The 17144-nt window shown below is 42.5% G+C and overlaps 1 protein-coding gene across 1 annotated transcript in view; it reads right to left on the reverse strand.

Annotated features, from left to right (window-relative positions):
• The window catches only part of Ca10 (carbonic anhydrase 10), a 505400-nt gene extending 489005 nt beyond the window's left edge, over positions 1-16395 (reverse strand). Inside the window, exon 1 of the mRNA XM_060386982.1 lies at positions 15758-16395. Coding sequence (XP_060242965.1) covers positions 15758-15818 — 61 coding nt within the window. The 5' untranslated portion in view covers positions 15819-16395. The remainder of the gene's footprint in view (positions 1-15757) is intronic.
• Positions 16396-17144: the final 749 nt, after the last annotated feature.

A 17144-nucleotide genomic window follows, 5' to 3' on the forward strand; every position in this document is an offset into this window, starting at 1 on the left:
TTTGGATTCTCTGCAAGAGGAATAAGTGCTCTTAACCACTGGGCAGTACAATTTATTTTATATTTATGCATGTGAAAGGCGTTAAAAAAAAACAAGATTATGGAAGAAAACTTTGAGATTTAGTAAATAATTACTAAGAGAAGTATTACCGAGGTGATAATATTCTACAAGGGTTCCCAGGTCCTCACTTGCATGTCCTTTTAAGCTCTTGGAACTCATTAAATCATGTAACTCTAACACCAGGATATTTGGTCTGGATCTGTCTTCAGCTCCTCTAAGTTCAATCAATTTAAGAGAAACAGGAGTTGAGGTTTTAGTGGATTAGTCACAACAGGCCATTAGTCTCTGCATTCTCGGTTGTAATCCAGCCTCTGACAACGTGACTGGGGGGAAAATCTCACAGAAAGCCTTACTGTTCCGAAAAAAATCTCTAAAATAGACTCCCTAGAGAAATACTCAGGCCACAGTTTACTCGTCTTTACTTAACACAGGCAGCATTTGTCATCTGTCCTTTTTCTTGTTGTTTTTTTTTCTTTCTTTTATGCCTTTTTGCTAAATCTTTCAGACCTAATACTTAAAAATGAACCATGTCAGAATGCCAGCACTAGCCCAGCATTTAATTATCATTTTAAAAATCCTTCTCCCAAGTGGATATTAAACACAAATCAAAGCTGTGTTTTCATTTGCAATCCGATTGACAAAAACATGGTTAAGGTTGCCATGCACACAAATTAATACCTGGAGAAAGACGCCAAGACTGAGCCATGAACAAAAACAAAGTAGTCAGTTTGCAGAAAAAAGTGACAGTCTTCGAGCAGGTGAGGTTAAGTATTCTATTTTCTACTGAAAATGGATTGGCATATGATAGATAATTTCTTCATTATTATTCTAGCCAACGAGTCAACAATTACTAAATAACAACAACAACAACAACAATAACAAAAACAACAGTATGAAAACCCTTTGAATCAGGGTTCTGTTTTTGCCTCCCCTGTCAAGTTGGGTTTTTACAGGGTGACATGCGTCAACACACACAGGAAACCTTAATAAGTTTAAAGCATACTTAAAACTGAAACCGTGTCAGGAAACCTTAATAAGTTTAAAGCATACTTAAAACTGAAACTGTGTCTATTAAATAAGCAGTAATAAAGAAAACTGTGGGTTAGACCCAGTAAACTGTCTCTGAAGATCATTCTGGGGGAAATCATGACTGTCACCCCTCTTTTTACATTTAAAATATTCCCCAAACATCCTAGTTTCACTAAGCAAATCAAATTCAACCACCCTTAACTGATTATGCTCTCTGTATGCACAGGCATTGTGCTAAATACTTTCACAGGCACTGGCTCATTTAATCCTCATGTCTTACACAGAATTGCCAAATTCCTAATTTTACACAACGTGTCTTTTGTTCTTTTAGCTTCTACTATAACAATTACCAAAACCTATCACATACAAAATGTAGTCTACAGCTCAAGCAGCATGTTACATTTCTAAATGTCAGTCTCCCTTAACATCACAGACAGATGCTATCAACTCATGAGGTCATTCGACTTACTAAGATGAGGTCATACAGTAACTATCAGCAGAATTGAGAGTAAATTGAAAAACAATAATATGCGAGGTTTTCAACAAATATTTTTATGTAGCAACCAGTATATACCCTAACATTAGTCCCTAGGATCTTGCTAAGAGGCTACAATGAATATCACCATTCTAAAAATGCAGTTTAGATGATTGTCTTTTTACAATTCTTATCTCATGCTTTCTTGTCTAAACAGTCACTTGTCACTTTTTTCATGGTTCTGCCTGTGACTGAGGAAATGGCCCAGTGGGTAAAAGTGTTTGATACACAAGCACAAGGACATGAGTTCAAATCCCCAGAACTACTTCAAGGCTGGCCAGGTAGTATGTGTGTTTGTAATGCTAGCATTCCAGAGGGGAGATGCGAGATAGAGGCAGAAGAATCATCTGAAGTTCGCAGGCCAGCTATCCTGGCATATGGATCAGAAAAACAATAAAAGAAACCCAGGTCCTCCATCCCGTGTGGGACATGGCATGTATATGCTCTTATTCATACACACCAGCACATATACAGACAGACACACAGACATACACACACAGCCCCATGCACACACACACAACAGGGGTCTCTCTCTTCACTTTAAGCCTTACTACTTTGGCTTTTCAAGAACTGGAGAAGTTTAGTATCAACCAAAACTTTCTGTAAAATCCTCTTCGCGCTCCACAGTGCCCATGTTAGGTAGAATAGGATCCTGATTTAAAACCAGAACACTGTGAGTCAAAGCAGTGGTGGGTGACTGACTCCACCACATAGAGCTAGCAAGCTAATAGTAATTATGCCAGGTCCAAACTCCCATCCCAATAATATTTTCTGCAAACCAGCTTATTCTCTTACCCCCTGTAACTTAATAAAAATATGTTCCAGGAATATTACCCAAAGTCTCAAACTTCTAGACCCAAGGGAGGCATGTACTCTTTTGTGCAGCTTTCTGCCTCTGGTCTGACACATCTTGATGCCAGGGCTATTCAGTTTTTGGCTAAGTCGTTACCAAGGAAGGAGGTATCACTGTTAAAATGAACTATGGACATTTACCATACTATATACACACCCTCACAGCAAATATGGGTGTATATCTAGAAGCTTATAAACAGTTTACACATCAGGATATCATGGCAAAACCAGATGGAATTTCATGAGTGAGAAATTACCACTTGTTAGAATTGTTTTAAAGAAGTAATTCAACGGAAGTAATTATCTACAGATTTTTGAAAAGCTAGCAAAAAAGAAGGCAGAAAGTTGAAACAACACATCACCAAATAATGGAATATAATTATTAAAAGATGCTATTTTAGATCCATATATTATTATAAAACTATAACAAGAAATAATATTGGCTACTGTGGAGGTATGAATGGAAATGCCCCCCCCCATAGGCTCATAAAGATTGACACTATTAGGAGTTGTGGCTTTGTTGAAGGAAGTGGGTCACTGGGGGTGGGGTTTGTGGCTTAAGAAGGCCAAGCTAGAACAGGAGTCACTCTCTTTTCCCGCTGCCTACAGATCCAGATATAAAGTTCTCAGCTACCTCTCTAGCACCATGTCTGTCTGTATGATGCCATGCTTTCTGCCCTAGAAGATAATGGATGAAAACCCTGAATTGTAAACCAGTCCCGATTAAACGTTTTTCCTTTATAAGAGTTGCAGTGGTCATGATGTCTCTTCACAGCAATAAAACTCTCACTTAGACACCAACTTTTCAGCAAACCTTTTCCCTTAGCTGGACACAAAGCTGGGCTAGGAGATCCCAAGCTGCTCTGCGTATATGCTGATGGAAGCCTTTTGCTCATGTGAGCAAGAAGCTTTTAAGAGTTATGAACACAGGGATCTTTCCAGAGACTCATACTCCAACCAAGGACTATTCATGGAGATAACTTAGAACCCCTGCACAGATGTAGCACATGGCAGTTCAGTGTCCAAATGAGTTACATAGTAATGGGAAGAGGGACTGCCTCTGACATAATCTGATTGGCCTGCTCCTTGATCACTTCCCCCTGAGGGGGGAGCAGCCTTACCAGGCCACAGAAGATGACAGTGCAGCCACTCCTGATGTGATCTGATAGACTAGGATCAGAAAGAAGGAGAGGAAGACCTCCCCTATCAGTGGACTTGGGGAGGGGCATGCGTTAAGAAGAGGGAAGGAGGGTGGGATTGGGAGGGGAGGAAGGAGGGGCTTATGGGGGGATACAAAGTGAATAAAGTGTAATTAATAAAAAATTAAAAAAGAGTTATGCCACTGGCTTTGGGATTTATCTGAATCCAAGACTTCCTGAACTGCTATAGAAAAGAAGCCACAAGAGAAAATACTTGAGATATAAAGTTTTTAAAAGCATGTATGAATTAACTTTGGAAGTTGTAACTTCATTGGCACAGGAGACAACTTCCTGAACAGAACACCAAGAGCTCAGGCTCAAAGATCTATAATTAATAAATGGGACCTCGTAAAACTGAAATTCTTCTGTAAAGCAAAGGACACTGTCAGCAGAGCAAAATGAGAGCCTACAGTCTGGGAAAAGATCTTCACCAATCCTATATCTGATAGAGGACTAATATCCAGAATATATAAAGAACTCAAGAAATTAGACACTAACAAACCAAATAATGAGGTACAGAGCTAAGTAGAGAATTCTCAACAGAGGAATACAGAATGGCAGAGAAACACTTAATGGAGACCAAATATTTCTTTCCTAAAAATTTTGACACTCTTACACTATTGACATGAAAATGAAGCCAGTGAGTCACAGTGTAAATGAGGTCTGTGGCTTGTTTTGTAATCTCTGCCTTGCAAGCAAAAGGGGTGAGAGAAGAACATCTCATTTGAACAATTAGCCTAAATAGTAGATGCTTAACAAGGTTCTACTCATTAGTTCACCCAGTACAACAGTCTACTTGACATAGTCAACCTCTACTCCCAGCAGTTTCAAAGGCAGGAGGAAGAACACCAAAGACCACCCCGGCTCATTTGCGCAAGACCACACGTAAGGTTTACATAGGCACAACGCTGCACTGATACAAACTAAAAAGCCCAAAAGAACTTCTCCAAATGGGAAAGTCAGGGATGGAACTTGTTGCAAATATAAAAAAAAATTAACTTTCCTACTTTGGATTTAATTCTACAGAGGTTTGAGTCACAGCAGCTGAGGGATAAGTAATTATGGTGAAATGGGTGATAAGGAATAAATGTATTACTATTCACAGCCAGGGCAGCCGTAGAATGAGAATGCCCTTGGATGCTTTGCCTCCTGACCAGTAGTGTAATTTTCAAACCTGTACCCCAGGGATCAGAAACTAACAACAAGAACATTTTGTCTTCAAACTATCTCCTCTCCAATAATTAAAATAGCAAGGAAACAAAACAGAAATTGCCCAAGTGATCATTTCCACACACTTGCTAAGATCAACCAGATGAGGAGGAGACTGTTTGCCCCTAGCAGCAGCTGTATTCGGTTGCTTCAGCTCCAAGGCTCTTGGTGGCTCTTCTCTCTGGGGAGAAGGTAGTCAGACACACCACTCTTCTTCAAAAAAATCCAGAAGACTCACATGGTGGCTAATATCAATTATCAACTTGCCAAGATTTAGAAATCACCTCAAAGGGGGAAAAAAAACAAAAGTAAACAAACAAAAAATCTCAGGGGGTGTCTAAGACAGAGCATTTAAAGATGGCTCCACCGCGAATAAGGACAGCATTGGCCCGTGGATTAAACTCCCATACCTAATAAAAAGAAGAAAGCCACAATCTGGACACTAGCATTCACTGCTTGGTGGTTCCTGGCCGCACATGCAGTGTAGCCAGCTGCCTCACATTCCTATTTTGGTGGCATTCCAGGCACAGTGGACCAAGTCTCAGAACCATGAGACAAAATAAACTCTTCTCTCCTTAGGTGACTCTTGTCAGGTTTTAGTGTGGAAAATAACATGAGAAGTAAAAAAAAAAAAAAAAAAAAAAAAAAATTGACACAAGTCTGAAAACATCATGGCCAGCAGTCATTTCCTGTAATTCTCTGCATCAAGAATCAAGGAGGGGAACCTTTTCCTTGAATACTCTAATAAAACCATTAATTAGAGGACAGTGAACTCTGAAAACAGTGCTGTTTTCAGCCATGATGGAAAACATGGCATAGCATGAAATCACCTCTACCAGGGACAGAGAGGGCACAAATAAAGCAGCAATACTGAATCTATGAACCCAGGAGTTCATGTTTTTACTATGGTGCCATGGAACACAAAAGAGCTGAAATACATCTTAAGCAGATGTGCATGTCTACCTCAAATAAACATGGTTTGTCTAGCACACCTAGGAGTTCAATTTGAGAAAGAAACACAAAGATATCCAACAGGCTTCTAGGTTGTTTTTTTTTTTTTTTTTCTTTTTTTTCTAACTCCTTGCACATTGGAGAACCTACATGCAGCAGAAGCAAGAATAGAGCTGACATGGGTCTGATTCACCTCTGCTTCCTACAACAGTATTTCTTGTCTCTTACTCTCTAATAAAGCTAAGAAGAAATTCTAAATCATACCTTTCTGTTCATTTTTGTATTAATTGATTAGTTCATTATTGAGCCTCTTCTAAATGTCAGGCACTAGTCTGGGCCATGGGAAATGCAAACTACAATGTATATTCTGCAAGGATCAAGATCAAGACGTTTTGTTCCCTGTATCTTACCATATGCCTAGACCATTGCCTGCCTCACAAGAGGGATAGTTTTGTTAGCTTTTGTTTGATGAATGGGCACTGGGAAAAGAACATGAAACAAAAAACACCTGCTATAGATAGGTTTCCTTAGGCATTGACTTCTTGAACCTTGTGAGTCATTTATTGTTCATCCCAACTTCAGAGGAAAGGGCTGGGATCACTCATTAAGTTCTGCCATCATCATTCTTTTCACCCAGGGAAAAAGGTAGCAGTGTATGTAGTGAGGACATAGAGGGGAGGAGCAGAATGGAAATATGTTGACTCATATCCTCCAGTAAATGTGTTTATTCCAATTCTGACATCACTGCCAAATGTGCTGCAGAGCCAGGAAAACTTGGCTCTGAAAAGATGAACTGAAAGTCACAGGCTTCATTTCCTACTGCCAGCCCCTTTAGCCACTGGGCATGAAGCATTGGACAGAGTTGAGGATGAATTCTGCATCTGCTGTGACAAAACTGTCACCTTTCCCAGACCAGGAGGCAAAGCCATTTGTAGGATGTCTCCTTCATAACCATGTATAATCTCTCCCCTGCCATCCTGATGGCTCCTTCATGTAAATGTAATCAACTCTAAACCCTGGATACCCTATTAACAGCCCGATCCCACCAATAAAGAGCAATTATGGCTTGGTAATAAAGGCGGTCCAAGACCATATCTCATTATTGGAAGATCCTCCCCTAGACTTTTCATGCTGGAGATCCTTTCATGTTTAAGATTACTTGAGATGAAAACTGAAAAAGAAAATGGGGAAATGTTCAATAAGAACGTAAATTAGATGATACTTGAGATATTGCAAAAGACAGGGTAAACCAATAGATTTCTGGCTGTTTTCCCTAAAGTACAGAACCCCAGTAATATGCTACATAAGGAGATTAAAGTCTGTACTCTATACCTGAGTTTCTTCAAAGGCTTCTGGGAAGCCATCTGGAACAAGAGACAACACTGGAAAATACTTAGTGATCTCAGCCAAATGGAGCATGGCTAGACCAGTGCTGCAAGCATTTCTTTGACTCATCTCTTTCTAATGAAGTGAGTGATCAAACAACACACTCTTCTGGGTCTCAAAGGGAGACCTTGCTGACACAGAGTGGCACGGGGTAATTTTCTATGGCATAATTATTTGCAAAGTGTCAGTGTTATTGAGGCCATACTTCCCGAACACATTTCCATCTTGACCTCGTCCTCACATTCCACTCTCTAGTTGGTCATATTACCCTTGTGACACCCACTGAACTCACGGTGACCCATTTTATTGCTCTGTTTGTGCAGATACGGATCCCTGTGACTACTGCTCTATCTCAACCCTCCTGGTTAAACAGAGTGAATCTTCCAAGCCAATACAAAAATCAAGGCAGCCCAAGAATCCTAATGGTTCCTACCCTCTTCTCCCTACCCCTCACCTTCAAAATGAGTCAGATAATCCTTCTCTGTTCACACTTTCTTTATCCTTATTACAATATTTACCACATACCTTGAAGATTCATCTCTTAGTAAATAATAAGTTCTTGCAGGGAAATTTCAGCATATGACATAATCTGATTCCAAGGGCCTGGAAAGATTAGGATATGCTTAATAATCACTGTGTGACTAGGTACACAAAGAAAACTATTTCATTTTATGTGTGTATACCTGTCTGTATTTATCTGTACATTATTAGATAAATAATATAGCTAAATAAATGATAGACAGATGATAGATAAGATAGACACATGATAGAGATGGAAAGAAAGAAAGAAAGAAAGAAAGAAAGAAAGAAAGAAAGAAAGAAAGAAAGAAAGAAGAAAGAAAGAGAAAGATGGATGGATAGTATTGTGTATGGTATGGATGCGACACCTGACAATTAAAAGACCTGTGCCCTATGGTTGAGGCAGAAAATAAGAGGGACATATGGCAGGGAGAAGGGATTCTGGGATAGAACCAGGCACACAATATTCACGCATGGTGCCTGAGCTCAGGTAACTAGCCACATGGCAGAATGTAGAGTATAATAAATGGTCATTTTAAGTTATGAGCTAGTCAGAAAAGAGCATAGCTTTATTGCCTAGGTGTTTTTATAATTTTTAAGGAGCCTCATGAGTCATTATTACAGGATATAAGGAAAGGGAGGGAAAACCCTTTTCACCAACAAATGATAGGTAGATATTCTCTTCATAAAAACTGTACCTTTTAAAGGGTACAGTGAGTATGTAACTTGGCGGATCATAAACATGTTTTTTTTTTTTTTTCAAGTGAACATGCAATATACTGGAAAGAAAGGATGTGCAGAGTACAGTTAGGTAAAACTGCTGCAGAACATTGGGTAGAGGTTTGACCAACTGTTTCATTCAAGGATAGCATCAGCTGTATAGCCTAAGTCTTCTGGACACAAATGCACATGTAGATAGTTCCTTCTTTTTTTTGTGCCTTCATCTAATTAACAAATGCAATTGTTATTATTCAAGTACAATGTCAAGATATTTTCATTTGCTTAATATGCAAATACCAAGGCTTAAAAATACCAGGTAAGGCTGGATCCTAAGAGTTAGGGAAACAACTCCTTGTATCTGGCCTGCCACTTGGAATGTCCCATGCTGCCCTAGCTGATTTAAGAGGCTAGAGTTTCTTGTTGCCAGGTTTGCTTTTTTTGTTGTTGTTGCTAGGGGTGTTTCATTTGTTTTGTTTGTGGCTGGAACTCACTATATAACTCTGGCTGGAATTTTAAAAAGATAATTTTGTGGGTTCTATCATCAAGAATAAAGGTGGTGAGGAATGAAGAGGGCATTTGGTTTCTAGGCCATTTATTGTTTTGTTTTCAAAGCACAAATGTATTTTATTAAGTCACACACAAAATTGATTACATCCTTTTTCTGTGTTCCTTTTACAAAAATGCTAAGGTCTCAGCATCTCGTCTTGGCTTGAGAGGCCTTCATTGCAACTGTATTTTAGTTTGTAACCCAGTTCCAGCCAATTATTTCAACCCCTTGAGTCCGCATGCCCAGTTCACTGCACTTTTGACATTTTTGCTTTGTGCTATGAACATATTATTATTTCCTCATGGTTTTCCTCTTCTCTCTTGCCCTTTACTTCAAAATCTCATGTATTTTTTTCTAGTTCAAATATTTTCATCTTTATAAATCTTTCCCTTTCTTGCCTACATACATTGAGCCTAACAGCTTTTCCTTCACACTCCCAGTACAGTCTATGGCCCTCTACCATACGAAACACATTATCTTATAAAGCACTTACAGAAAACATTTCCAAGTATTAGCAGCAGGTTGTTATTGATATCAGTCATGACGAAGTACGCTTATTTGTGAGGGAAGCTTCAGTTCAATGTGAAACTACTGCATATCAAATACTGCATACCAAATACAAGGGCAGATGATATGTGTGTTTCCCCAATCTCCACTTTGTAGATGAGAAATGCAAGTCCCACTGAGCCTCCTTTATTTCTTCCACACTACCACATAATGACCTACCAAAGAATTGCTAACAAACTTGTCCTTCTCATGTGGGCTTGTGTTTGCTCCACAGCCAATGCTGATTCTCCCCTACCACACACACACAATTTGGCCCATTGTTATTGTACTCCAAATATTATTTTAGCCGTTCAACCAATCTGTTTGTTATCCTCATAGTTTACTTGCTATACCTACAGCTCCAAGTAGTGTCAACCCTGTATTTTTCCATACAGATAAGAAAGATCAGCTCCTTCCTCATCATAAAACCCTCAACTATCTATGACCCCAAAATGGTACAAGCTATGCCAAGTACAGAAGTTACTGTACTGAAGTGGTCAACACTAACTTGAAACCCAAAGCAGTTGGAATTGCAAACAACTATGAAATGATTTCAGTTCACTGGATTAATATGATGCTACGTGATTATTAAGAGAATCCAAAGTTGTATTTTTACATGGTATTTTCTAGTATTTTAGCTTTCTAGGAAGGTTCTTCCTGACACCCCGGTATTTTTCAAAGCAAACCTTAGATTTCTGTTGTAATAGTCATTGCTGAGCATTCACTCACTCTTGTTCATTTCCTTTTGCTCATGTGATCTCCATTTCATTTATTCCAAACTCTAATGTCTAATATCTTCATTTTCTTTCATGGTCATGTTTTCTCATCTATACTATTTATTAGTATAAGTATTAGACAATTAGATATCATTCCTACTACTTTCTAACATTAGACACACTAATGCATTATACTAAACTACATCTAAGCAATTAAGCATTTTCATATTATTTATATCATTCCATATTCTCTGCACACCTCTCATCTTTGTTTTCATAACTGTGTTTTAATCTTGGCTTATCCAATAATATGAACAATTTACATATGCGAAGCATGAAGGGAAGGAGGTGTTATCATTTCTGATGTTGCTTCAAACGATCCTTTCAAAATAGACAATGCAAAAAGCACTGTATTTTACACATGAGGAACCCAGGAATAAAAATCTGAGGCAACTGCATGTACCATTTATGACTAGAGTAGGGTTGGATTATGGGGTGAGCCTTCTGACATCCATATGCTTTCTTTTAAGGACTTGGTACCTTATAGACTTACGACATTTAGATTTCTTCTGAACTGAAAACTCAAATACAAACAAAATACTTAATGCAGATGAGGAGGCAAGTATTTGGTCCTGCTTTCTTCAGATGTCAGTCAATCTATGTGTACCCAAGGGAAGAATTCTTCTCATGGACATTTCCCTTCTTGGAATTTTCTATTGCTTGGTAAGGTTCTCTTTGATGCCTGGAGACTTTCATCCAGGATGATGGTTGTCTGCCATTGACTATGACATCACGCAGCAAAATAACTAAAGGCAGTGGTTCTCAACCTATGGGTCATGGCCCCCACAGGGGTCACATATCAGATAAGTACATTATAATTCACAGAAGTAGCAAAATTACAGCTATACAGTAGAAACAAAAATAACTTCATGGTTGGGGTCAGCTCAACATGAGAAACTGTATTAAAGGGGTCGCAGCACTACAAAGGTTGAGAACCACTGATGTAAAGAAATCATACTGCTAATGACACATTTAGCGCATTAGAGTGGGGTTTGATTTTATTTAATGGAATATTATATTGCAACTCATAGCGAATGCATACACTGTTTTCCAGTGTGGAAAAGATGAGTCCATACTGATCCATAATACGTAAGAAGATTGTGGGAAAGCCTGATGATCTTGGTAAGAAGCACTGATTAGGTGACATATGAGACTTCCCAAGCCTTGTCTCATTTAATATTGAGTAAAAGGAATGAGCACGGAACTTTCCTGATGATGCACTAAAACCTAATGCTACTCGTCCTGTTTACATGAGAAGGTCAATAACAATGCAATTCTGGTTTGCCCAACCTATTCCTGAAAGCGGGATCCATGCAGTATGTTACAAATAGTGCTGGATGATGTGTGTATGTGTGTGTGTGTGTGTGTGTTTGTGTGTTAAATGTATGCATGTACTTGTATGTGTTGCATGTATGTATGTGTGTTTGTGTTGTATGTATATGTGTGTATATATGTATGTATGCATGTGTGTATGTATATATGTATGTGTGTATTCATATGCACATGTATGAATGTGTGTATATATATGGATGTCAGAGGTCAGCATTGGGTGTTTTCTACCTTAATTTTCCTCGAGATCTGGTCTGCCCCTGAACCTGCAGCTCACTGACTCAGCTCAGTTCCCTCACCTGTGAGGTCAGGGGATATGCTTCTCTGACTTTCTCACGTGTTATGTTACTGTATTTCTAGCTTTACAGGATAATTGCCTTAAACTTTTACTTCCAAGTTCTTGAAGAATAACATCACTTAGCATAGTTTATTCTTTCAATTAGACAAATCAAAAATTTAAAAATCAAGTAAATAGAAAATAATCAAACTTGAAAAGTCTTGAAACACAACTTAAATGATGTATAGATTCTTCTTTTTAATTTTTTGCTTATTTTTTTTTTTACTCAGACCTGGATGTGAATTCTCCAAACTTGTATGGATTTTGGTTGCCCCACCTATTAAATTATTCTCCATAAATTCTACGAAGGAACAAATCCAATATCCACATTAAATTTAAAATATGTGATAGTGTCTCATAATTGAAAGGCTATTGCTGTTGCCATGAACAAAGTGGCACAGAGCGAGGTTATGTAAGTGGGTTCGTGGAGTACAGCATACAAACTGAATCAGGCAGCTGTCTTTTGACCAGGAAATTCCCTCCTTCTGCTGCTCAGTACTCACTCTCACTGGTCTGAGCTGGCTCTGTAGACAAGGGAATGGTCCTCTAGCTAGTGAATTCATTCTCATTTCTCTCTCCCCCTATCAACTTTCTTTCCCCTTTTCTTCCCTTCCTGGTCTCCTTAGAGATCCCTGAGACCTTGCATCTTTAGCCAAATTAGATATGCCTTTAATTTCCAGACCATAGCATTTCTATTTAAGCCTTGTCATGCTGTCGCTAACTTGCCAAAATTGGTATGATCCCTCCACTGGAAGATATGAATGCTCCTTGCTCAGCAGCAAGCTAACACTCGCCAAATGGGCTCTTAGTCCCTTTGCCAGCCGGATTATTTCAGCAGAGCTACTGAGCAGACCAAGCCCAAGTTTCTATATTTTATAAGACATAACCAAATAAAGCCGAAAGGAACCTCCTTGCTGTGTGTGCATGTGTGTGCATGTGTGTGCATGTGTGTTGAGGGGTCGGACCTTGGGTTAACAAAATGCTGAGTTACAAAGACCAGAGTGTTCCTGGCAGCAAGGGTTACCAAATGAAATCCATCTCACAGACCTTCTGTAGGAAAAGTTCCTACCAGTATTCTCCTCCTGCAAAATGTGTAAACTGCAGATTTTGCCTGGCCTTTCCCAACCTTATGCTCCTCAATAGTGAAGCCGAGCCTAACAATGCAGAATCCTTCACTGTCTGGTGATGGAACATGGATCAGTACCCTCTGACTGGCCTGGGAAGCTCATCCTAGGATGGTTTAAAAGTGCCCCCGCCCCTTTTATATTTGAAAATGTGTGATAGTAGATTTTATGATCCAAGGATTTTGTTCCCCTTGGAACTCATTCATGAGTAAATTAAAACTGCAAATCACAGAAACAGAAATGAAAGACCCACGAAGCCCTCTCTGAGGTATAATTATTCAACCTTAGTACAGCGCATTCCAACACATCCTCAGGCTGTCAGCTGGGGAGAGAAAAGAGTTGAGGTCCCCAAACTGTGGCCATTGTGAGTCGTGATTATATCGCTAGTCATAATTTAGACATCCGTGAAACCCAATGAAGTAAGTATCTGTGCTGCTAGGAGGAAGCCCCTCGGCTGCAGAGACAGAACGGGCTTCTGAAGTCCAGTGTGTGTAAATACCAAGCACACAGTGCTGCATCGGTGCCTACACATCTTCCATGAAGTGCAAAGCAGTGCAGATCCTAACTAGGCACTCGGAATGGTAACCCAGTTTTCTGTTTCGTTAATAGCTCCAATTTTGCTTACAGCTCTATCCCCCTCATTACGCGCAATGATGATTATTTACTAAATACATGCAAAGAGGCCACACACACCAGAACACCCCTTCTGGAATGGAAATAACCTCCTCCCCGTGTTCCTAGCTGAATAATTTAGCTGCTGACACACCAAATCAAATGCAGCCACGACAGGTATCCCACTAATAATTGTTTCTGAGGGTAAGAACAGACTCTTGCTCAGTTTATTTCCCTCTGTGTCTACTGCCTGGCGAGAGTAAGGGTGGCAGCTGGGGACTAACAGGATTCTTAAGGGAGTCCAGCCCCTCACTCAACGTCATACTTTATTCAATCGCACAGGGACTCAGATGCCTCTTCTGAAAATAATTTATGATGCCAGAGAGAGGTAGGAAAAGCGTATTTTCTAGGTAGTGAAATCATAGGAAAGTAGAGAAAGAAGGAGAGACACAGTGAAAAAGAATGTATAATGTGGTCTCGTAAGATGAGACCACCAAGTCCATCCCTGCACACAGGACTCATAAACCCTCACAAGTCACCTCAGGATTTATACTGAAAGACACACAAAAGAGTAAGACAATTCCCAGCATGTGTGGAAGGGAATGACCACGGACTTCCCTCCTCTGCTATGTGGCTATAACTCACTCAAGTATTACAGTGACATGATTTTTAGTAGGGTGGCCACGCTCCAAATATGATTTCACGTAACAGATTCCCCTTCTGTCTTTAGAGAAGGTTGAAATTAAACAGCAGCAGCATTTAGAACTGGGTCCAACTTGAAGAAAAGACAGGAGGGTTTTTAATAGCCAGAATCAGGTCTGTTTTAGGGGTGAGGACTGGCAAGGCTAAATAAAGGAGGAGGCATAAAAACCTGTCCTACTCCAAAGCTGCTCCAGTGTGTCTGCTCAGAGAAGCAGGGCTCCTGCTCCTCCACCTATGGAGACTTCATGGGAAGTTGGCTCAATCCCTAATTCTGCAGAGGGAATGCAGGCAGAGAGGGAGCACCACTGCAAATGGTCTTCCCCCTGAGTGCTTACATGGCAGGTGCAAGGGAAATGGAGTGGGTGCTGGTCAGTGGGAGGAGCCTAAAGACCTGGGGAATGTCTACACAGGTCCCTCCAACCCTAAATTCCTGCACTTAGAAAGATACATCTTGGAAACGACAGTTCCTCCCAGCACAGGATACCCAGGTACAGGCAGGCACAAGCCCTGCCATAAGCTTCACCTCAACACTCTGGAGTCTCATTTGCTTGGAAAAAAAAAGGGAAGAAAGAAAGAAAAGAAAAGAAAGACACACAAGCTGACACAAGTAACCTGTGATCAGCAACTGAGCCAGCCACATCCTTGCTACTGGGAATTAAGACCTTAATCTAAAGCAGCCTTTCCAATACTGTGTTGTCTCAGGCGTGTTTGGAGTGGGAGGGCTGTGCCACAGAATTTCAAACACCACATTCTTCAGCATCTGGGGAACGTAGGGAGGGAGGGGGGTTTCATCACCCCAGTCTCTCCTGGTATTCCCCACTCAGTCCCGCATCTTCCCGCAGTCTCTTTAAAGTGCCTAGATACCAGAGCAAGGCTCTGCATCCATTTCGCCAGCCAGAAACCACTGAGTTTGGGAACTTTGGAAGCCAGGGGTTGTGGGTGGAGGATGCCAAGGCTCAGATTTCGGCGCCAGAGTTCTCAGCCAGGAAAGCAGTTGAAAATCAACACCCATCTGCCTCCTCTTTTTTTTCAGTCTCCATCTCTTCTCCCTTCCAGGACGCCACAAAGATCCTACCCACAGCGGCACACCTACACACACACAAACACACGGACACACACACCCACACACACGGACCCACAAGCCCCGTGTCCACAACCTTGGGCTTAGAAGGCTTGGATTCGGAAGACAGCAAATCCACAGAACGAAAAAGGGCCGTGCCACGTCCTCCCTTCCCGCCCTAAGTCTACACAAGGTAAAACCTCACTCATTCCAAATATCAGCACAGAACACACCGCCCGCCCGTGACACCAGCACGTCCCATACCTGATATGCAGACGATGAAATTGGCTTGAAGAAGAAAAAGCACCTCCCAGACTATTTCCATCCTCCGATTCTCATTCCAGGTGCATCACTCGACGGGAAAACAGGGGGGAAAGGGGGAGCCCGACACGGCACACACATACACACACGCACACACTCTCCAGAGAGCGCACACTCGCGCTCCCACCCGACAGCCGGCCAGGGGCAGTCACCCCCAAGATCAATAGCGCAGTTTGAAAGGTTTCGGCAAATCTCCCCTCGGGCTCTTCGGATGCGCTCCCCAGATGTGCTGACACATGTCCAATGCCTGGTCGCCTCGGAGGTCTCCCCGCTCTCGTGCCTCGGCTCCCCTCACCAGCGGTGGAAACAGCACTCGCGGTGACCGCGGCGGAGGCGGTGACAGCCACCTGAAGCCACCAGTGCTGGGCTCTGCCTGCAAAACCAAGACCCCGATCCGCCGGGCGCCACGAGAAGACATAGACAACAGCCCCCTGCCGGGCCGAGCGGGGCAGTTCCGGGCTCTCGGCCTCTTCCCGTGCGTTAGGCGAGCCCGGGTAGTCCGCGACAAGTTGGCCTCGAAGTCCGCCCCCCCCCTTTACCGGGGCATGGTCAGAGGGGCGGCTGCTGGCTCCGATCCAGCCGCTCTTCTTGCTTCCGGAGGGCGGGGGTAGAGGAGCAGACGGGGCGCACAGAAAAAAAAAAAAAAAAAAGAGAAGCGGGGGTTATTGCCTGGAACCACCGGTCACCAGCAGCAGTCTCCGATGACCCTCCCTGCTCCCCAAGTCCGCGCGCCGCCTGCCGCCGCCAAACTGGTTTCGGGGTGGTGGTGGGGGCGGGGGGAGGATGCTTCCAGGACTCCGAGCCCAAGGCTGGGCTCCCGGGAGCGCGGCGCGTCCCGAGGGCTCACAGACTCCCCCGCGTTACACGCGCGCTTTCTGCTCGTCTGCGATTTTCGCGGGGCTCCCCGGACCCCGCAGTTGCCTTGCTTCCATCGCCGCCGCCGAGATTTTCCGCAATGCAACTGCAGGGGTCGTTATTTCCTCGCCTACGGATCCCGGCGCTTTTCCCACTCGGAGAGGAGGAGGGCAGGTGGGGGGGGGGGGGGGCGGGAGGAGGAGGAGAAGGAGGAGGAGGAGAAGGAGGGGGTAGGGGAAGGTTTGGCCAGGTGAGCGCCCGCGCCGCCCCCCTCGGAGTCCCCACGTCAGAGGGGCCGCCTGGCATCCGGGGGGCGGAGGCCAAAGTCCGTCCCGGGTGGGGCGGCGAGGCCATAAGGAGCCGTCGCTGGGCGTGGGCACTTGAGGCCACCTTGGCAGCCACCTCGGCCGGCCGGGACCCCAGGAGCCAGACTTGGAGCTCCGCCCCGCCTGGCTGCCCCGGTCCCCCCTCCAGG

This window comes from Meriones unguiculatus, chromosome 7, assembly GCF_030254825.1.
Source record: "Meriones unguiculatus strain TT.TT164.6M chromosome 7, Bangor_MerUng_6.1, whole genome shotgun sequence".
In the NCBI taxonomy this organism is placed as follows: domain Eukaryota; kingdom Metazoa; phylum Chordata; class Mammalia; order Rodentia; family Muridae; genus Meriones; species Meriones unguiculatus.